The sequence below is a fragment of the Urocitellus parryii genome, chromosome 6, assembly GCF_045843805.1.
Source record: "Urocitellus parryii isolate mUroPar1 chromosome 6, mUroPar1.hap1, whole genome shotgun sequence".
NCBI classification, from domain to species: Eukaryota; Metazoa; Chordata; class Mammalia; order Rodentia; family Sciuridae; genus Urocitellus; species Urocitellus parryii.
The window spans coordinates 173186895-173209740 of NC_135536.1; the positions used below are offsets into that span (position 1 = coordinate 173186895).

A 22846-nucleotide genomic window follows, 5' to 3' on the forward strand; every position below is an offset into this window, starting at 1 on the left:
CCATCTTCCGCCTGGGGAAAAAACCGAAGTTCACATTAATCCGAATAGGTTTGAGCTCATCGGGGGTCAGGGAGACGAACTTAGTCCGTGGCAACCAGCACTTCTGAACCAAGTGGAATGGACCGGAACAGAGAGAACAGAACAGGAGAGGAGAGGAGAGGAGAGGACAGCAGAGGGTAGCTCAGCAAGCTCTTTTTTTTTTTTTTTTTTTTTTTTAAGAGCCAGGGAGTCAACATCTGGGGCTTTGTGGATCCCTTAGGATGTGTCACATACCCCACTGCCTCAGCTCCTGGGCTTGCAAAACCGCCCAGATCTGGCTGATAGGCCTTGGTCCATGAGCTTGCATTTCAGAAAATATCAGGATGCATCGCAACCGTTAACGCCGATTACCATTTTGAGAAATGCACTTTGGCTTCTGTGTCTATGTGACTGTGTGTGTGAGGGGGTGAGGTGGCTGTGTGTGCACACCTCTGTGATGCCAATGAGTGTGTGAATGGTGCTGTGCGTGTGTGTGCACTGTGTCTGCCCCAGGTGCTGTGTGTGAGCTGACACAAAACTCTAGTTCTCACCATTGTCCAAAAGGGCGGACGCCACTCCGTCACCCTTGCTGCTTCTACATCCCCATGGCCAGCCAGGTGACCAGCGCAGGTCCTCATGAATGCAAGATGCAGGGCCTTGGGAAAGCAGGAGGATCCCCATACTCCAGATGAGGAGACTGAGGCCCCCAGGTTACATGGGGATAGGCAGGGAGCTGGGGGTGGAGCCCTTGGTGTCTGTCCCAGGGACACTGGAGGTACTTAGTTTCTCGTCACCCTGAATCTGGTGGCCACATCCTTCCAGCATATTTTAGCCCCTGAAAGGTAGAGGGACCCCTCAGGGCCCTCCGTGTCCTCCTGCATCACACACCGCAGGGCAGCCAGTGTGTATCAGGCATGGCGTGGTCCCTTCACCTGGTCCTCGCCAGGCCCGTCTGGTGGCCGCAGTTGCCCTTCTCCTGCCTGCGGAAGACGAGGGCGACTGTGGACTTCTCCAGAAGCCCACCTGGGCTGCCATGAACCAGCATCACTTCCTAGTTTGAAGACTTCCGTGTGGGGCGGGATCATCGACTAGTGGGGTGTTGAGGCCGAAAAGGTCCATTGAGACCCTAAGACCCATCCCCTGTCCAGCTGGAGACCCCCGCGCAGCACCTGTCCTAGGTCATCGGCAGGAGCTAGTGTGGGTGCAGCAGTGCAGGGTGAGGACTCTGCGTGGACACAGAAGACAGCCCTCCAGAGCCCTCAGGGAAGGTGGCCCTTACAGAACATGTCTCCCCCGTGTGACTCCGGGGTGTTCAGTCTGCCTCACCCGCCCCCCACCTCTGGATGGGGTAAAAGTCAGACCAAAGAAATGAAAGGGCTTTCTGCAGATCAGGGCTCTCTGTGGAGACGGCCAGGTAGCCAGAGGCTGGCCAGGGCCGTGGCCTCTGAAGGGCCTCTCCAGTTACCTGAGCCGTGTGGAGCCACCACGGGGTCTGTGGCGCAGCGGTGTGGTCCCCAGGAGGGATGGTGCAGAGGCCTGTGCCAGACACAGAGCCATGGTGGCCTCGAGGTGGCCCTTCCCTCAGGTCCCTGGACTGTGGACCCCGCCTGGACACAGAAGGGCCCCAGGCTTGGTGGTGGACAGCCAGAGGCCCAGGCCTCACCGGTATCTCTACACGCATAGATGTGTTCTCAAAAGTGTGTTTTTGTTTAGATTTTTTAAAAAGCTGTCCCTTGGTATCCTTGAGGGAATACCCAATTCATCAACCTACAGAAATGGCGACTTCATGTGCTTCAACCCACACTCCTCTCCCGTAATTCTGTTTCGTCCTCTGAAAAATGTGGCTAATAATGGTCTCCTCAAGGTCAAGTCAGGATCGGGGGCCTTCAGATGCCAGATCTGAGGACGCTCAAGTCCCTGGTATAAAATAGTGGAGTGATTGCACAGAACCTGGGTACGTTCCCCATCTACTTTAAATCTTCTCTGGAATAAGTATAAGACCTGATGCAAAGTAACATGTCTATAAATAGTTGTCACACTCTATTGTTTAGGGAATGATATCAAGAAAAATGTCTGTTCATGCTCATTACAGACCCAATTTCCTTTTTTAGTTAATATCTACAACTGGAGGTTGGTCAAAACCTTGGATGCAGAAACTGACTCTACTTAACTTTCTCTGGCATCAAAAGGGTAAAAAAAGGCTGTTTTGATTCGGTTTTTAATGTTGGGCTTTTGCTCTATGCCGGGTCTTGCCAGCATTATTTTATTCCGTTTGGCAATGTCAGATTCTGTTCTAGGTTCATTCTATGTATCAAGTTAATAAAATTCTCTTGATAAACCTGTGAGGTGAGCGCATTGTTATGCCTATTTTACAGATGAGAAAACCAGGGCAAAGAGAGGGTAAGTAACTTTACCTAGTCCAAGTCTGCCTGGTCCCAGAGCCTGAGCCCTGACTACTGAGCTTTACTGCCTGGTGGCCGCCTTGGCCCCTCATGGCCACCCAGTGAGGGACCGTTATTATACACATTTTATAGAAAAGGAAATAGAACGAAGGGAGAGGATGATTCACTGAAGTCTATGAGATTGTCATGTTTGTCAGTTGAAAACGGTCAAATGTTAGCAACTTCATATTTCAAATGCTTGACAGAATGAATTTGGCAAAACCAGAACTTAAATCAATCATTGAAGGCAGAGCTTCTCGGGTCCATAACCACCATGTCTGGGCTTCTCCCAGTTCATCCACATCACATCACATCCCCCGAGGTGGCTTGAGCCTATTATTCTCCCTGTTATTCTTGATCCTATTATTCGACAGATGAGGCTGTCCTTGCTCAGAGAGGGGAATCCACTTGTGGAGGTCACACAGCCTGGCTGGGGAGAGGTTGGGATGGGTGCTGACCCCCCCCCCCCCCGAGGATGGCCCACATCTCCGTGGGCTGGAATCTCCTTGGCCCTGAAGAAATCCACACCCTCCAGGACGCACCCACCCCAGCCTCCCCCTGGGATTCCTCCAGATCCCACAGGAAAAGGTCCGCTTCCTGCCTTGGGATGGGCCAGGCTAGCTCTTCCCAGGCTCTGCTGTCCCAGGCTGGACCACCGCATCTGCCTGGAATGCTTTCTTGTCGTGAGGTTGTGCAACTCCTAGGGCCACTGCTCTGCATTCCCCAGGCTCTGATGGCCTGCTGCCACCGGGGGAATCTGCTTCAAAAGAAAGGCACCCCCGAGCCAGGGGACCCAGACCACACGGGGAACCCGCTTCCTTTCACCAGAGGACTCGATGGCAGGGCCACATCCACCAGGGTGGGGACACGAAGAGAAATGTCCCCGTGGCTCTTCAGAGCCAGCTCTGTTGTAGGGAGTGGGCACAGCTGTCTCAGCACGTCCAGACGGGCCAGGGGGACTCTGCCACTCACTAGCTGAGTGGCTATGGGGAGGTCATCTCTCATCTGGGCCTCTGTTTGCTGATGTGCAACACGGGACATGGACCATGTGTTCCCAGCACATAGGAAGCGGAGCATTCGGCCGTGACGATTGGGAGTGCCTGGTGCCAGGGGGGAGGCTGGGGTTGGGGATCTGTCAGGCCTGGGCTCAGCTCCCAGCTCCGCTACTGCCCGGGCTTGGGTGAAAATATTTCCCTCTTGAATGTCAGTGTCGTCCATCAGGATATGGGGCCAAGAACAGCATCTGCTTCCCATGGTCGTCCTGAGGAGGAAGGCTATGCATGTGACCCGTCTGGAAGACAGTGGGTACTTAATTCGTGGTCGTAATGGTCATGCATCAGAGGAGGTTGATTTTTCTCTTGTGTAGAATGATCAAGCCTGATGTCACACAGGGGCCTGGCTCTGTTTGAAGGTCCTCAACAGACCTGACTCGTCAAAATGTCATTTTAAGGAGCCTAGATTCCAAGTTAAGTGTGGTCCTAAGTGCGGTGCAACTGTGTCATAGTGACCCACCCTCTCTGAGCTTCTGTTCGTTCCTCTATGAAAATTCCTCTTAAAGGATGACAGGGAGGATAGATGGTGCAACGTGTGTGTGTGTGTGTGTGTGTGTGTGTGTGTGTGTGTGTGAGAGAGAGAGAGAGAGAGAGAGAGAGAGAGAGAGAGAGAGAGACATTGACCAGTACAAAATGTATAAATGATATGACGGCTGTTTGAGGCTGGGGCTATGGTGGGGCCTGACTTCTGCCCGCTGCGCACAGCGCGCTGGAAAAGCCGAGTCAGACGGATTTATTGGGGACACGCCTTTCCTTCCTCCTCCCCTTTCAACCACCAATCACCTCCAAGCTTCTGAGTCCATCAGGCTCCGCCCACCCCAGGCATTTGAGCCAATCAGGCTCCTTAATGCATAGCACATTCACAGCGTCGGTCAGCCAAGACCTCGGTCTTGTTTCGGGTTTTCATTTTATTTTTCTGTATTTTTATAATTGTTACCAGTAGCAGGGTTTTCTTATTTTACTCTTAAGGTTTTACTTCGTTTATTGAAAAACTTTTATTTAAACCTGCTAAAGTTAATTTTAAAGTTTTAGTTTTTATTAATTTTAAAGATAACTTATTTAAATGTATTTTACAGAATTCCTTTTTTATTTCACTTTTGCATTTTGTTTTGGTTTTTTTTGTTTGTTTTTTTGCTTGATCTATGTTTGATCATTTAACTTTGCTTTGAAATGCTATTTTATTGTAGCCTTCTTTTAATTATTCTTATTTCATTTTTAATTCCTCTTATTTTAATATGCTTTTGTTGTTGTTGTTTTTCTTTAATTTAACTTTAATTTTGCCCTTTTAGGGACGACTACTGGGGACTGAACCCAGAAGTGCTTTGCCACTGAGCTACAGTCCCAGCTAAGACAGGGAGGCTGGCCTTGAACTTGGAATCCCCCTGCCTCTGTGGCTGTAGAAGGCTTCCCTGGACTGGGCGAGGTGGCCGTCAGGGAGAGGGAGAGACCCGCTTCCGTGTTGTCTGTTGAGTTAGATGAACGGCCTCTAGCCCATGCTTGTACTAAATCAATTAATTAGAACAAGGACATCATCAACTTAAATGTCACTAGATTCAAACACCTACACCATCTGTGCACAACTGATTCGTGGTTTGACGGCTTAACCTGGAAGAAACATTCTGAACCCCAAAGAGCTAATGATTGACGTGGGATTTGATTTCCACATGAAGTTCACCTGGGAATCTGCACTTATTTCCCCCAAGAAAATCCTATCTAGAGTCTAGAGAGTCCACCCTGGGCGGGTCCCTGTCTTCTCTGCGAGGCTGAGGTGGTGGGGGCTCAGCACCCTGCCTTGCTGGGGGGGTGCCTTTGCTTTGATGTCCTTTGAGGAGTCCCCTTGGGCCTTGCTTTCAGCACATCCTGAAATTCGTGTAAGTCAAGACCCTGCGAAGACCTAGTTGAGGTCACCGTCCCCTTGGAGTGACCTCATCTGACCCCTGTCTAGTGACAGTATTACTCACGTGCCCAACTCCCCCTTATTTTGACACTGACAATGTCTTCCTTCAGTCTGACACCATTTGCTAACTATGTGTTCCCTTGGAGAGGAGAAGTCACTACATTGCAGACAATTTGGGGTCCATCCCTGGTGGGCCTCAAGCCTGAGAGAGTTCCCAGCTTTTGAAAGCCTATGGGGCAGGAGTCAGCAGAGAGACTGACAGGCCACCAAGCAGGCCTGGCCTAGTGTTGTGGGCTGAGGCCCTGGCTTGCCCCTCGACAGCTCTTTGCTGTGCCACCAAATGCCGCAGTCTGGCTGGGCACAATTCAGGAGCCACTTGTCAAAAGAAACGAACTTTATTTTTAGAACACACACACCACACCACACAGCTCCTCAGGAAAACCCTCAGAGCCCAACTGCCACCACCAGCTTCCCACAAGCCTCCAATGAGCAGCTTCGTGGTCTGAAAGGGCAGGGAAACAGCCCAATGAGCATCACCGCAGAGGAGCCAATCAGCTGGCAGCTGGAAGTTTGCTGGGGCCCCTTCGGCTGTGGCTCTCAACATCTCCCCCTCTCTGTTTAAACAACAAGCACGTGGCTTAGGGACCGTGCCTGCCTTAGGTTGTCCAATAGTACATATGGTCCTTACCCGTCATCGGATAAGCTGACCTCAAGGCGTCAGCCTCCTGTCTTAGGTTGGTACCACTGCAATTGGATCTTACCCGTCACTGACTATCAGTCCAGTATACAGCCACACCTGTGGAGAGGTCTTTGTACCAGCGGGGGGGTGAGGTTCTTTGCCTCACCTCTTTTGGCCCCCAAATTTTAGCTGAACGACCATCACAAGCAGAAGGGAGGAGGATACACCAAGCCAATTGATGGCTCCTTTTGGAAAAATTGTACCACCGATGACATCATCAGCAAAAATCCCCCAACACTACCACAAGTCGCTGCACCAACAGAGAGTTCACAAGGCATACAAGTGAGTTCACAATTGTAGCATGTTCCTGGCCTGGCATCTAAAACCTGTTGTACTGCAGCTGCCATGACTTGCCCTTGTTCATTAATGTCTCTACATAATTTAATATTGGCTCCACAATGCTGGAGCCACCCCCTTGACCTCTCTGAGCATCCGTTGTTCATTCATGAGAATGGGGTTATCTGAAGCCCCACCCTTGGGGTTAACTGGTCCCTCCACCCTGAGCACATCTCAGAGAGGCACTTCTGGTGGCCCAGGCCTCCTGTCACTTTGTTTGCACTGTCTGCAATGACCCTGTCCCTGCTGGGATGGAAGCTTCCTGAGGGTTAGGGCTGTCGTGTTCACTGGTGTCCCCCTGGTGCCTAGAGCGGAGCCTGGCACACAGTGATCACCCCTGATATCCCCAGGGACTGGCTCCAGCACCCCATGGGTACACAACCCCCAGATGCTCAGTCCCTTTCACAGGTGGCATCGCATCTGTAAAACCCTGCACATCCTCCCCTCCGCCTGAGGCCACCTCCGGATTAGTTCTGATACCTGCTGCGAGGCAAATGACGTGAAAATAGCTGTTCTGTTATTTGGGGGTGACAGTGAGAAAGTCTGTGCATATTCAGTCCCGACTTTTGATTTGTTTTTGTTTTTGTTGTTGTTTGTGGTCCAGGGGTTTGAACCCAGGGGCAGCCCACCACCAAACCACAGCTCTAGGTCTGTTTGTTTGTTTGTTTGTTTTGTTTTGTTTTGTTTTGTTTTGCTACAGGACCTCATTAAGTTACTGAGGCTAGTCTTGAAATTGTGATCCTCCTGCCTCAGCCTCCCTAGTCAGTGGGATTACAAGCGTATCCCACCTCACCCAGCTAGACTTTTTTTCCCCCAAGTATTTTTGACATGATACCCATGGATAGGAGGGATGACTGTTGTGAGCCCCCCATAAGTATTTGTGGAAAGAACAGTCTTCCAGGGTGGGCGATTGTCTCCGTTTCCATGTGAGCAAGCAGAGGTTAGGTGACTGTCCCAGGGTGTCAGGTGTGGGGCTGGGATGGAGAGCAGGTTTATCTGGTCCCAGACCTTGGATTCCCCTTTCTCCCTCTGCCTCACTGCCTTACTCTCTCTGGGGGACAGAGTGGCAGAAGGAGAGACCCCAGCCATCCTCAACCCCAGAGCAAAGAGCAGCCATGGGAAGGGCAGACCTGGTCTCCCCAGTCAGGGGAGAGGCCAAGCTGGGTACAGTCCCAGGCAGGAAGGAATAGCTAGAGAGAGAGAGAGAGAAGCCAAACACAGCCATTCAGAGACCTGAGTCCCTGCCCTCACTGTGTGGCTCTGAACACGTTCCTGCCCCTCTCTGAGCTTCAGGGCACCATCTATAAAGTGCCATTACTCCCCTGTGTGTTCTGGTGAATAGACACTGCCCAAACTCCCTTGTCCAAATGGGAGACCTTTTGGATCCTGCCTATCTTGTGGGCCATAATAATATTTCATTCTTGTTTTCATTTTCAGTTTGGAAAACTAGTGATGTGGAGCAGCTTCTCATGTGGTTACTGGCTGATTTATTTTTCTTCTTTGAAATACTGGTAATATCTTTGTCCATTCCCACCCTCTTTTTCTTATTGATTTATAGGAGCTCTTTGTATATTAAGGACAGTTACCCTTGACTTGCTTTGTGGGTAACAGGCTTAATGATCAGGAAGTTATAAACACTGCATGTGCTTTTTGTCTTCTCCAGTTCTTATTTCTAAAACCCAATCTTTAATCACTTTGGCCAGACCTCAGAGCTTTTTGGTAACTTTGAGGCATCAAGTAGCCCAATCCAGTGCTAAGATTTTAAAATATAGGTCTGATCCGAAGCTCTCCCTTCTTCCCAGCAGTAGCTGGGCTCCTGACTCCACCGCCCTGCCTGTGGGGAGCTGGGCCTCGCCCTCACTCCATCCCCCCCTCCTCCCAGGCTCCTTCCTCCCCGGTGCTGGGCAGCTTTGGCCACTAGAATGAAATGCGAGAGGTAATTAACTGGAAAGAGAAATGTTTTATTTCGCTCAAAATTCTGCAAGTTCCACTCCAACCTGGGTGGGCCCCGTGCTTTGGGTGCTGGGTGGCAATGGTGGGAAGCAAAAGAGGGAGAAAGAGAGGACAGGGTCCCAAGTCCCCCTTTAAGGGAATTCCCCCCGCCCCCTACTGCCCTCCCAGGCCCCTCCTCCCGGGAGGGACAGAGCCTTCAGCACAGGGACCTCTGGGGGACACGTCCGGGCCATGGCACCCTGAGTGTGGGGAACAGAGACGGCTGTCACCTACCTCCCGGGTACTCCTGTGGCCTCCCAACCTGGGCCCCATCACCAGAGAACAACAGAAGGGCCAGGCCCTCTCCGTGCCCCCTGCCCTCGCCCATCTGGGCTGGGAACCTGCAGCTTGGGTCAACCCCAGCTGCCCCCTTCAGGGTCCCTTGACTGGGACAGGAAACGGCCCAGGGGTAGTGCCGCTGCCCCAGGACTGGCCTCACCCCTTCTGCATCTCTGCTAAGGCCCCCTCATCCTGGAAGGCACAGGGCGGGTCCACAGGGGTCATCCCGGCCATCACACCATGAGCCCGCCTGGGGAGGGCCTGCCCTGCTCCCCAGACAGCCCTGAGGTGCTCTAGGCCAGAGCTGCCACGGCTGGGGCGGCCAGGGGGCAGGGACAAGGAGCAGGAGGAGAGGTTGGTCCCCTGCCCCATAGTCCAGGAGGGGGTATTGGCCCCAGCTGGGGATTCATGAGGCGGCTTCCTTTACCGCATAAGTTGGGAGGAAGGGAGGACTCGGGGCTTTGTTTCAAGACACAAGTTCTGCCACAGCAAGGTCAGTACCATTCGTTCATTCACTCAACAAACGCTGGCAGGCCCTGTACCAGGTGCTGGAGGGTCAGAGGCAAGCAAGGCAGAAGTCCTGGGGAGGTTCATCTTTCCAGTCTAGTGTTACCTCATGTCTCTTTCCACCCTGATGTTCCTGGAGTCTAAAACAGAGCCTGACACATAGTAGGTATTCAAGAAATCTTTGCTGGCTGGCTGAGAGATAAGCTTAAAAACACAGACCTTAGCTGGGCACAATGGTACTCGCCTATAATCCCAGCAGCTCGGGAGGCTGAGGCAGGAGGATGCAAGTTTGAGGCCCTAAGCAACTTAGTGAGGCCCTGTCTCAAAATAAATAAATAAATACAAAGGGCTGGGGATGTGGCTCAGTGGTCACGTGGCCCTGGGTTCAATCCCTGGTACCAAAAAGAAAGAAAGAAAAGAAAAAGATAAATGAAACTCGGAGTGTGAGCTTCCATTTGGCAGATGGAGAAACAGAGACCTGGAGACAGGGAGGGAGGGAAGTGGACAGGAATCCTCCTCCGGGTCTCTTCCTCGTGCGAGGGCTTGAGGGGAGGCACCTGTGTGGACAGACCAGACTCACCATGGGAGCCCTGAGATGCTCACCCACTCCCGAGGTGGCAGTAGGGCTGCACTGGATCCCCAGTTCCCTGGCACCTTGGGACCCATGGGTCCCCAGAGGGTGCTGCCTCAGAGGGGCTGGGGCTGTTCTGCTGAGGCCACCCTGGGGCTACCAGCCCGACCTTTAGACCAGGCCCCGCCCTGGTGCTGAAGGTGGACCTGTTTGGTGGTCTGTGTTCTTCCTGAGACGGCCTGGCTGGACATCCAGCTTGCCCCTCAAGGCTGTGTGAACCTGGGTAACTCACCTACCTTCTCTGTGCCTTATCGTCCCTGTCTCTCAGATGAGTTCATAATACCCACTTTCCAGGGTTGCTGGGACAGTGTGGCCCATGTGGGAGCTCACAGCTGCTCACTGCTGTGACCTGCCATCTGCCAGACTGTTCAGGGGTGAGTCACAAACACCCTGAGGCAGTGGACCTTCAGGACGATGTCTGAGGACAGTTTTATCCCCATTTTACAGACAGGAAAACTGAGGCTCGGGGCGGTTAGGTTGGGTTTGCATCCAGCCTCTCTGCCTCTAGTGCTTCCAGCTGCTCCAATCCTGCAGATCTCCTCTCCTGCTGCTGTGGTCGCTGTGGGGCTCTGGCTGGTTCCCAGGCCCTCCAGGGCTACCCTCAGAAGTGGACAGAGGGAGGCCGAGGGACCAGGCACAAGGTCCTCACTCTGACCCCCTCCTTGCCTCAGCCACAGCAGCTCCACACTTCTCCGCTTCATTAGCTGAGCTCCCTTCCCGTATCTGGGCCAAAGGGGCTGAGGAAAAGTCCCCAAGCCCTTCATGGAGACAAGCCTTTGTGTTTCAGGTGGGGAAACCGAGGGCCAGCGTCACGGGGCTCTGCTGAGGGTCACTGGGTGGCGAGGCTCTGCCAGGACAGGAGTCCTAGCGCTGAGCTGTCTCGGACGCGCCTGGGAGGAGGGAAGCGGGTGTCTGTAGAGCAGGCTGCAAAACGGGGGTCTTTCTCGGGCAGGTCTGGGGGCACTTCAGGGGTCCTGGCCCTGCCATCCTCCTGGGGCTCCTGGGGGTCCCTGGGTTTGGACCCTGGAAACGTCCCCATTCCCTACTTGCAACATGGAGCATCCTGATTGGCGGGACATGTCCTGCCAGGCTCCTGAGTACTGCAAACACCTGCTGCCCCCGACAAAGCTCTGACACTTCTCAAAGAGTCGCGGAGACACAAGAGGGGTCTCCACCCTACAGAGCCTGGGAATCGGACCCCATGAGGCGGGGAAGGGGTGAGTGGGGGGTGTTTCTTGTCCCCCAGGGCTGCCCGGCCTGGGTCTCATGGTGTTTTCTGACTACGGAGTTTAGAGGATCGAGAGGCAAGGGACCTACCCAAGGTCACCACCAGGCCACCCTGCTGTGGGACAAAGCCACAGTTAGAAAGAGCCAGAACCTGTGGGGATCTCTGTGGCCCTGGAGAGTCACTCACCAAGTGCTCACTGGGACCCACTGTGACGAGGTGTGGTCATTACAGGAGAAGCTGAGGCACAGGGCACGGTGGCCAGTCACTCGGACATGACAAGGAACTAGCTTCTCCATTATTCCCTGGATGAAGGGCAATGACACCTGCCCAACAATGTCACAACAGACGATTCCTTACGTCATGTCACAAACTCGACAACACGGTGACTCTTTTGCACACAAGACACTTCTGTGACATCTCCAGAGACAGACTGATGCTGTGAGTTTCACACTCAGGACAGCTTGGTGACAGCTCTGTGCTCTGGCTCCCTCCCCTGGGTCCAATCTCCTCTGCCTCCAGCAAAGTGCACTAGTGACAGGAATCCAGGGCAGCCGTCCCCTCCCCTGCCCCCATCCAGTGCCTCTGAAGGACACGGTGGCTGCTCTGGGCCGCTCACCACCAGGAGCACAAATGTTCTTCCCTAAGGAGGACTCAGTAGCGGGCAGAGTCCATCTGGTAGGTCCAGGGCGGGTCCCTACAGCCAGGGGGAAGCGGAGGGTCGGCCTGGGAGGGAGCCGGGTGCCACAGCTGCTCTGCCTGCACTGTCCCCACACGGGTCCCTGGAAGGCCTGACGAGGGCAGCCCAGGGCTGGGGTCAGGCCTTCTCCGGGCTTCGGCCCCGGACACCAGGGTCCTTTAGGGGTGGGTCTCACCACACACCTGCCACTGTCCTGGGGCACACGGGGACCCACCAACCCTGTCCTTCCTTCCAGTGACAGCAAGGACTGTAACCAACTCAAGCTACTTGGGAAAATGACCCTCCCGTGGGTGGTGACAGAAGTCAGGTTGCCCCTCCCAAATATCAGCCCAACCTGCCCCCTCCCCCGCCGCCCATCAAAGGACACAAGGGCCAGGTGCGGTGACCTGGTAGAGTCGGGGTCCGCTCCACGAGGGTCCAGTCTAGCTCCACCACATGCACTTTCGGTCTTTGAGCCTTTGCTTTCCCAGCTGTGAAGTGGGGAGTCATAATAGTGTCCCACAGCGAGGCCTGGGAGCCACGCCACCCTCTTCCCTGGGGCTTGGGAGCAAGGGGGACTGGCAGGCCCCGCCTTTGGTCCTCTGCATCAAACCCACCTTTAAACCCTGGACTCCTGAGCTTACTGTGTGCCCAGGGCAGTGTGGGAAGCCCGAGGACCCCTAGAATAATTTTTCAGGATCTCACAAGTTTATGCCCGTACACCCCCAGGTACACAGGATGCTCTTGCTGCCCTCTTGGGCTTGGGGAGGTGGGATGGTGGACAGTCCAGCGAGAGTCTGTCTTAGACACTGGCTTTCAATGGACCAGTGATGGAGAGGGCATGGTAGAGTCAGGGTTCAAACCTACTTCTGTTGCTCTCCTGGCCAACGGTGACCCTCAGATTAACATTGCGTCAGAATCACCTGAGGTGCCAGGCGCGGTGGCACACGCCTGCAATCCCAGTGGCTCGGGAGGCTGAGGCAGGAGGATCACATTCAGAGCCAGCCTCAGCAACTCAGTGAGACCTTAAGCAACTCAGTGGGACCCTGTCTCTAAATAAAATACAAAATGGGGCTGGGATGTGGCTCGAGTGCCCTGGGTTCCATCCCTCAGGACCTGGCTGGCTTTGCCCCCCAGGCTTCTGCTCCTGGTGGAATGCACCCTTGACCTCGTGGGGGGAGGAAAGAAGGCGGGAGAAAGGTCAGCGACCTGTCCTTCCTGGGCAGCCTTCCTGCCTCCCTTAAAATGTTAAAATCACGTGGAGCCTGCGGGAGGCAGTGGCCTCAGCCCAGCCCGGGGATAGCTGGGCTCGCAAGGCCTGTCGCTCGGCATGGGGATTAAGGGGGCACCCGGGAGGCACTGGCTGGAGGCAGCAAGGTTGGAGGTCACCCCATCACCGTCTGCTGCACATGTGCCCTTCAGGGACCACCAGTCCAGCCCTGGGAAGAGGCCCGTGGGCTAGAGGCCTCGCACTCTGTGTCCTGGAGTCTCCTCGGGGGACGCATCTCCAGGACCCACCCCTGGCTGGGCATGGCGCAATCTGCCCCCATGGCGGGAATGTGCCGGGGGCCCTCTGAGCCAGCCCCCAGCGGTGGCGACTGCCTCCCAGATGTGGCTGTCTCGGCGGGCCTCCAGATGTTGTTTATTTCCCTTGGTCATCAGTGACGGGCGTCCCCACTGCCAGGAGGGAGCTGGGGTGTGCTGCCCGGCGCTGCCTGTGTGGGGCCCTCTTGTGTGGCTCGGAACCCTTCCCAAGGACAGAGCAGGACGGGGCAGGCAGGGCCTTGGTCCTCGGAGGCTCACTCCCTGGGGCAAGGGGCAGTGCTCCTTCTGCCCGCTCACCCTCTCAGCCCCAGGGAGCCCTTCAGGACAGCTGTAGGACATCCTGAGTCCACCAGAACTAATGATGTTCTCACGCAAGACTCGCTTCCCTGGGCACACCCCAATTATGGAGAAACTCTACCCCCAAAAATGTTGGCGTCAAAGAAAAAGCACTGATGGTCCAAGGCATTCCAGAATCTCAGATGCCCGGGGAGGCAGGGCAGGTGGTGAAGGTGGCCGTCGTAACAGTGATGTCATTGAGACCCTCTCACAGGGTCAGACCCCGCCCGGCTCCTCACGACATGCCTTGGAAGCCTGCCAGCAGGGTGACAGGTGGGAAACCTCTGGCCCAGAGAGGTTCACCCAGGAGTACCAGGTCACATGGGCAAGGGCTAAGGGACAGAGCTGGGATTGGAACCCAAACTGTCTGACCTTTAACCCTGCTCCACACACGGGGTTTCCAAAGTGTGGTTCTGGGACCAACAGCATCGCCATCCCCTGGGAACCCATTAACAATGCAGACTCCCAGGCTCGGCCCAGGGAGGCCAGAGCAGCAGGTCTGCAGGGAGGCCCAGCGCGCGGTGCTTTCCACAAGCTCTGGGTGAATCTGGTGCATGCCCAAGGCTGAGGACTCCTACGGCCCGGCACAGGGGCTCACCTGTAGTCCCAGCTACTCGGAGGCCAAGGCAGGAGGACTGCGAGAGCTCAGGAGTTTTAGGCCATGTAGCAAGGCCTGTGTCTTAAGAAAAAAAAAAAAAAAACAAGAGTCCCCGCTGGGCAGAATGAGCTCCTAGGGGTGAAGAGGGCGCAGGAGGCAGCTCAGGCAGGAGAACCATCAGCAGTGACCCTTGCCCTCAGGAGCACAAGAGGGAGTGGGAGGTCTGCGGCCAGCTGGAGCGAGCACCCTCCAGTTACGTAACTGCAGCCAATCCTGCCCTGCAAGGATGCAGGCCCAGCGTTGGCAGATGTTCTGGCTTTTTCCAGAGAAATCCGAATTCCAACTTTCTATTTGAAATCTCTTGATTTTATAAATATTGGCAATCTGTCCAAATTAGTCCTAAAAAGTGGGGCTGGAGGCCTTGGCCTGGGCAGCGAGGATAGGCCCGTCCCAGGCTTGCCGGGCGGCGGCGGGGAGCTGTCTGGGGTAACAGGTCATTCACAGGGTCCCGGGTGCCCTCCCCCCAGCCTTTGCAACCCCTCCAGGGAAGAGCTGCAGGGTGGAAGTGGATGTGGCAGAGGTGACTTTAGATGCACCCAAAAGGAAAAGAACACAGAGGTCACTTGCAAATGTTGAGGCCCCGATTCCTGGAAAACAAGGTGCTGAGGCCCGTTTTCAGGATGTGGCTGACGGGAGGCTGGGGATCTGTCTTAAGAGCAACAATCTTTCCTTGTTCCCAACAGAAAGAATAAACCTAGCTGGGCACAGTGGGGCACGCCTGTGATCCCAATGGCTTCAGAGGCTGAGGGAGGAGGATCCCAGGTTCAAAGCCAGCCTCAGCAACTTAGTGAGGCTGTGAGCAACCTGGTGAGACCCTGTCTCTAAATAAAAAATAAAAAGGGCTGGGGATGTGGCTCAGTGGTTAGGCGCTCCTGGGTCCAGTCCCCAGGACCAAAACCAAACAAAAAGAATAAACCTGTCTCTCACCGAAGACCAACACTGCCCGCAGTGTCTCTGCCAGGGACTCTTCCCCCTTCATGTCCTTGGTCCCTGCTGTTCACCTTCCAGCGTCACCAGTGTCTCTGGCCTCTGTGAAAGGAGGGAGGGGACAGAGGGTGGGTCCCAGTCCCACTGTGTGTCATAACAGTGCAGGAGCAGGAAGGGAGTGTGGGTGTTAGAGGAGCACCTACTATGTGCAGGACACTTTCTGAGTCATTGGCAACTGTTGCTGTCACAGTTTTTCACATGGGGAAACTGAGACCTTCAGAGATAAAGGGACTTGTCCAAGGTCACTTGATGAGTGCTAAAGCCAGAATTTCCACCTGGGCACCTGCACCGTGACACCTGTTTTGGATTTTTGAGACCCTTGCAGGCAGGAAACACATTGCCCTTCAACATAATATCAATACTCCAATGTGCTGGGTGCCTGCCATGTGCTAAGCTCCAAGAGTTTTCCGTGTACTTCTCCTTTAATCATGACAATCCTGCAAGGTAAGCATTATTATCCCCATTTTTAAAAATTTTTATCTTTTAGTTGGACAGAAGACCTTTACCTTTATTTTACTTATTTTTATGTGGTGCTGAGGATCAAACCCAGGACCTCTCACGTGCTAGGTGAGCACTCTGCTGCTGAGCCACAACCCAGCCCTATTATTCCCATTTTACAGCTTGAAAAACAGAGGCACAGTAGAGTAGCAGTGCCCCAAAAGCCAGGGAGCCTCTAACCCTGGACCTGACACACGATAGAGGTCCAGAACTACTTGTTGAATGAATGAATGATCACTCAACCCGGCGGGTAACCCATGCGGTCAGAGGTGCAGAGCTGACGTTGCTGTGGAAACTGTCAAGTCCGCATGATCATCATTCTCTAAAATGGACATCCAAGTCTCAGCTCATCCCCCTGGGTGCTTGGGGAAAGACGAGTGACTCAGATGTCATTCAAGCCTCTCCAGCTGCTGGAGCCATGCAGGGCCATACATAGCAGGCCAACTGGCATCTGGACTTGGAGAAGATGGGCTTGGTTATGGCAGACAGTTGCTAAGTTACATAAGGTGCCGTCTACTCATGAGGCCCCAAGAAAACTCAGAAGGTTGCAATTAGAGCTTAAAGGCTTTTATCTAGAAGCACACATCTGAGTGGGCCAGAGAGCAGTGATGAGATCAGGATTCCCCCGAGGTAGAGAAGGATCCAGTGGTTTTCAAAGTGTGCTCCCTGGAACCCCCGGGTTCCTTGGGACACTAGGTTAGGTGGGTGAGCTCCAGACCCCTCTATCCTGTAGAAGCAGAGCTGCTCCGCGATGATCTGTTTCCTATCTAGTGAGCTCCGTGCATTTGATTGTAAGTTGACAGAACAGAATTAGTTCAAGTGGAAAAGTGACTTTCTGCAAAGCCATGGGGCAGGCCAAGCCTTGGGAGGGACTGGAAGGTGTTCAGAAGCTGTGTCTGTCTTTTGGAGCCCGGGAGGTTTCTGGTTGTTGCTTCTCTTTCTGCATCTGATTTGTTTGTTCTCTGTCTCTCTCTGCTTCTGTATTAGTCAGAAATCATTTGGTTGCAAGTGACAGAAAATCTAAGTCAAAGAGGCTTAGGAAAGACAAGCAGGTCTGGGTTGCCTGCGTTAGATCCGCACGCAGATGGCTCCTTCTGGAATCTGTCTTCATTTCCTGGCTCTGCTGCTGCTGTGTGTGTGGCCTCGTTCTGGGGGGGCTCTTCCTTAGTGTGGTGCCACCTACCACCTCTGATCTACATCCTCTAGATCCACAGGGTGGAAGAGAAACATACACACACACACACATGCATGTGCAAACATATACACCTACTGACTTAAGCAAAAATTCCAAGACCAGCTCTGTTTGGGACACATGCCTGTATCTGAACCTATGCCACTGAGGCCAAGGGGACCTGTGCCAGAGTGGAGATGGCCCCACATGAACCTCAAAGTCAGGGAGCATGGAGGATGAGCCTCTGTTAGCCAAGTAAGTGGTCTGCTCACTTGGTGCTGGGGCCCGCTGGTGTCTTTTGGCCGCCTTACCTTGGGGAAAATGTGTACAGGCTGTCCTTCCCACATGGGACGGTCCTTAGGTCAAAAGGCCAGTCCAGATGATTGCCTTATCATCCTCGAATCAATCTCAAGAGGGATGAACTAATGGACCAGCCTGGATGAGCCATCAGTCAAGGACAAGGTCATAAAATACAAGCATGGTTGCTAGCACCAGTTCTCAAGGCAGGGAGACTGATCAGAGAAGACATCTCTCAGATACCTATTACATTTATTTGGGGCTTGTTAAAATGCACATTCCAAGACCCAAACCAGATACTTTGTGAACCTCCCTAGGATTCTGATGCATGATCAAACTGAAGAACCACTGAGTTTGGATCTTTCTAGAGCAGTACTGTACGAATTCTAGTTGTCATCACTTATCAAAATAATGACAGCTACACCCTGACCCTGGGCGGATATCATTGGGGTTTTCTAATGAGTTACAGAGATGGGATAAAAGGCCCGAGTAAGGCCATCTTTTGGAGCCCGGGAGGTTTCTGGTTGTTGAACTCAGTTGTCAGAGATGCCATTACAACTTGGTGGCACTAGAGGGCACCCTACCAACTGCCAGGCCAAGGATGCAGCAGGAGACAGCCACCTCCCTTCAAAATGTTAAGATCCATCCCGCGCGCGCGCACACACACGCATGCGCAAACTGATACCCTCCGAGGTCAAAGAAAAGTCTTAATTAGTCTCTTGCCTTCAGCACGTTGAGTCACCATTCCATAAATAGTGCTGTGGCCTAACTGGGGCTTCCTTGGGGAAGGCTGCACCCCTTTCAACTGGGTCCCCAGTGAAATTGCAGGGATCAGGCTGAGTGATACTTAACCTCTTAAGCAATGTAACAGTTTTGCCTTGTCCTGATCTGGGGGCCCTTAGCTCAGCCTCTTTGCTATCACTTCTGTGTCCTTCCCATCGGGTTGTGAGTCTGGGGTCAGAGGCCCTGGGTGGCTCACCCTTGCTGCCCCAGGCTCTGCCCGAAATGCTCCAGGAGAGCTCCGTGGGGCAGACTGATCTGGGACCCTGCCCCAATTGATTCTGCATGACCCAGGGTGGCATTTTACCTCCCTGAGCCTGATTTTCTCAGCTGCAAAAATGGCCAACACACCCATGTCATGGCATCTCGGTCCACGAACTCAGTCTGCAGGAAACACCACCTTGTTTTTCTACAACTGAACGTTAATTTGAACTCCTGTTCTGCGGGGTGACAGAGATCACCTCAAGTCAATCACGGGAACCCTTGCCCGTTGTCAGTGCCCTGGAGCATCTTGGCTCCAGGGGGCATACACACTGCTGAGGCACCGAGGAGGGCACCCTGGTCCCCACTGATGTCACTCTGACCTGCCATCAATCATTCTATGTCACAAAGACCCAGTAACCCAAACAGGATGACCACGCTTTCCTCCCAGTCCCATGAAAGAATCTCTGCAGCAGCAGTCCCAGGCTGGTGGAATTGCACCGTGATGTTGTGGCAATCATATGTCTCTGCTGCTCGCTATTCTTGTAGCGACCAAAAATCCGGGAGCTAGGAGTTGGTGGAAGAAATAGGGTCTTATTCAAAGCCCTGGAGAAGATAGATGGGCTTGTTTTCACCCCAAATCTCTAACGTTGGGGACTCAGGGCGCAAAACACTTTTTAAGACAAAAAAGAGGTACCGCGAACAGAAAGGCTATGTCCTGGGCGGGGCCTCGGTCATCCCGAGGTGGGTGTGTCCTCTTGTGGGGACCTTTGACCCCCTCGGCCAGTTAACTGAAACCTGAGGGAGAGCTTCTCTTCAGCACAAAGGAGGGGCGGAAGGCAAAAGGGAGAGGAGGGCGAGGAAGGGACAGTTTCAGACAAAGTTCTGTAAGGCCCTTGTACCCCCAAATCTGCCGCGTCTCTGGCTACCGACCCTGCAAGGGACCGGCAGAAGAAGCCAGGAGCAGAGAGCGCAAAGGTTTCCTGGGGTTGCCGCGACACGCCCACTCGCCTCCCATTGGCCAGAGTTAAGACATGTGACTATGTGTAGCTGCAAAGGAGCCTGGGAAATGGAGTCTTTCTTGAACTGCGTGAACCCCGCTAGAAATCGGGGTTCCGTTCCTTAGACGGACAGGGAGAAGGAACACAGGGGACACCTAGTGCAGTACCCACTCTCCAGAATTGGCCCCCTTCCCTTGCCCCAAATCTCAGCTTGAGGATGGGGCAGAGCTTGGCTTGGGGATCTGGGGAAGAAAGTGGTCGTCCCCAGCTCAAGGGCGCCTGAGGGGCTAAATGCTTTTCCTTTAAGAGGATTTTTATTGTGAACTGTTTCATACATACAGTGAAGAATAAAAAAAATTAATGAAAATTCACTGTTGCGTCTGATTTTAAGAAATGAAATATTACAGATAAAACGAAATCCCTAGTCATCTTTCCCATCCCTTACCCGATGCCTGGCCCCAGAGGTGCCACCATCCTGAATTCAGTGTGTGTTCACCCCTTATGTGGTTTTTACTCTCCACGCACATTTCTGTATCACAAATATTACAAAGTGTGGTTCTGCAGCCGTTTGAATTTGATAGAAATGGTCCTTACTGCGTGATTCATGGTGCAAGTTGCTTTTCCTTTCAGCATGTTTTTGAGTTGGGGCCACAATGATAACTGTAACTCTACCTCAGTCATTTATCGTGACTGGGTTGTGTATGTGGCGTATGGATTGTGGTATGTGACTACACCACCAAGAATTTATTCTTTTGCTGGAGGGTTCATCTTTCACAATTGTTTGCTATTAAACCATTCTGCAGTAAACATCTCTGTACATGTATCTTTGTGCACATATAAAAGAGTTTCTCCAGCCTAGTGATTCTCAAAGTGTGATTGATCCCTGGACCAGCGGATTAGATCACCTGGGATTCTGATAGCAATGCATATTCCCAGGCCCCTCTGAAGACCTGCGGAATCAGTGCTCCAGGGAGGAACTCTGTGCTCTGCAGGTAGGAGCTAGTGATGTGCTAAGGGTTATAGCAGATGTAGAATTGCTGTATTTGAAGAGGCACGTCTTCTAGTTACTAGACACTGCTAGATTTTTCCCCAAAGTTTCCATGCCTATCAGAAGCAGGAGTTCCCCTTGTCCTGAGCCGTCTTTGGTATCACAGAATTTAAAATGTGTTGCCAAGTGAGTGGGAAGAAAAGACTGGGCTCTGTTAAAATCTGTGGATGTGGTTCTCTCGGGTCCTGGGAATCCCTCTTTCAAAAGCGTCACACTTTCTCTTTGTTCTCAGGGCCCTGCAGGCCTACAGTTTGGGAGATTAAAACAAAACAAAACAAAACAAAAAAACCACTTTACCCTCCTGTTAAGAGTTTTTCTTTCTAGAGCAAGAGAATGAAGGTGCATATTAGTTACTGTATGTGTCTGTCTGCCTTAGTCAGGCTTCTCAGTTGCAAGCAACAGAAATGAGGTAATCAGCAGCATCAGTTGGGGGGCTCATGAATTCGGGAGAGCTGAAGATCAGGTTTGGGAAAGGCCATGCTCATCCCAGGGACAGAGAGGGGAGACAGAGGTCCCAGACAGGTATGGGGCTGAGAGCCTGCTCTGCCCCCAGCATGGACCCCGTCCCTGTGTGTCCTGGCCACACCAGGAACCACCCTCTGCTGACTTGAGGAAGGGCCGGGCCTCCTTGGTTCCTGCTCCAGGGACAGGCACCCAGGGGGATGCCTCCACAGGGAAGATGGGGCGCTGGGAGGGACGGGAGAGAGGCTGAGAGTGCAAGAGCTAAGAATGTCCCCTGCTGGGTGGCACCAGGGAGCTGTGGGGTATGATCAGCTCATTAAACAGTGTGGCCTTGGTGGGGGGTGAACATGAAGCTGTTTCATGTTCCCTCAGTTGCTTCCTGTAGGAAACCACCTGTCCTTCACTTTCCCCCCATCTCCTACCCCCAGGGGCTTACACCGCTGCCTCTTTCTGCAGGGCACCTGCCAGCCACTAGCCTGTGTGAGGCAGCAGCAGAAGCCATGCAAGCCTGGCTCCTCTAAGGTGCCCTTGCCACCAAGAGCCCCTTTGTGCCTTCCCTGAAAGTCAGGCGGCCTCTGCTGCTGCTGTCTCTGCTCTCATCTCTGCCCTTTTCTCCTGGCCACTTTTCTGTGCTCAAAAAGGTGTGGAAAGGAGACAGATCTGAAAGGCTTAGGTCCAGTTGGAGCAGAAGAGGCCAGCACCTCCTTGCAGATGCCCCACAGTCATGCTGGTACAGGAGTCCTGCCTTCCTCAGTGGTCCAGGCTCTTTTGATCTTGCTTCTCCATCATCCTCAGGGCAGGGATTTCACCTTATGATCCAAAATGACTGCTGGTGCTCCAACCACCATGTTCACATTCTGCCGGGTTTCTGTTCTCGCGACTAAAAGGCTCAGGGGTCACTCCAGTTAAACTGGGCTAACTGGGCTGCACAGAATAACCACACGAGAGACACAAATACCTTTTTCTTTGGGGTTGCTATGATGGTTCCTCTGACCTTAAGGGTCCGCAGGAAGAGAGACAGAGAGAGAGCACACGCTGACCCCTTTTATTGAGGAGAAGCTATTCAAATGAGGCAAGGGGTCAGGTTTCAGGGGGCTGAGTCTATCTTCATGATGTCCACTGTCAGTAGGTTGATTGACACCTGGGTAGGCCACACCCAAGGACACAGTAAAGGAAGGGGACACACACAAGGCACCTCCATGGAAGATTCTATTCTAAACAGGGCAAGGGGTTATATTACAAAGGAACAGGTGATCGTAGTAGCTTCACCCATGGGGCTGTAGCAGGACACACCCATGCTTGAGACACCGACCCTCGGACCCAAGAAGGGTGGGGAAAGCTCTGCCACATTTCTGTGACTGAGCGCCTCAGCACCCAGCCAAGGAGTGTGACTCAGTCATGGTTAAGGTTGGTCTCCTACAGCATTCCACCCAATAGACAAGATGAGGGGATGTCAAAAGGGCACCCCCTCGTTCTTTAGGGCGGCTTTCTAGATGCACAGTGCTTTACCTTACACTCCATGGCCACATTTGGGAAGCTGGGAAACGTAGCCTTTTCTTAGGGTACCATGCCCCCAGTTAGTACCCCAAGGAGACCGTCTGAGCTGCTCATACATGGCTTGACCATCTCTCTCCCTCTCCTCCTCCTTCCTCCCTGGTCTGGCTGGCAGTGGGCACTGGCCTGGGGGGTAACTGCACCGGCTGTGTCATCTGCTCGGAGGAGAATGGCTGCTCCACTTGCCAGCAGAGGCTCTTCCTGTTCATCCGCCGGGAAGGAATCCGCCAGTATGGCAAGTGCGTGCACGACTGTCCCCTGGGCTTCTTCGGCATCCGCGGCCAGGAAGTCAACAGGTGCAAAAGTACGTGGATCCTCTCTCGTCCTGGGCTGGAGGTGGGCTTCTGGGCAGTGCTGTCCCACCCTGTCCCCCAGCACATCCAGAGGGGAGCTGGAATCTGCCTGAGGCCAAACTTGGATCCCTGCTTGGTTCCAGACAGTCTCTGAGGCCCTACACCAGCCAATCCCCTGTGACTCCTGCTCTAGTTTGCTGTGTGGCCTTAGGCAATTAC

General features: G+C 53.4%; 1 protein-coding gene across 1 annotated transcript in view; it reads left to right on the top strand.

Moving 5' to 3' along the window:
* Positions 1 to 22846, top strand: part of Rspo4 (R-spondin 4) — a 32423-nt gene that overhangs the window by 3912 nt on the left and 5665 nt on the right. The window contains exon 2 of the mRNA XM_077800168.1: positions 22450 to 22638. Within this exon, the coding sequence (XP_077656294.1) occupies positions 22450 to 22638 (189 nt within the window). The remainder of the gene's footprint in view (positions 1 to 22449; positions 22639 to 22846) is intronic.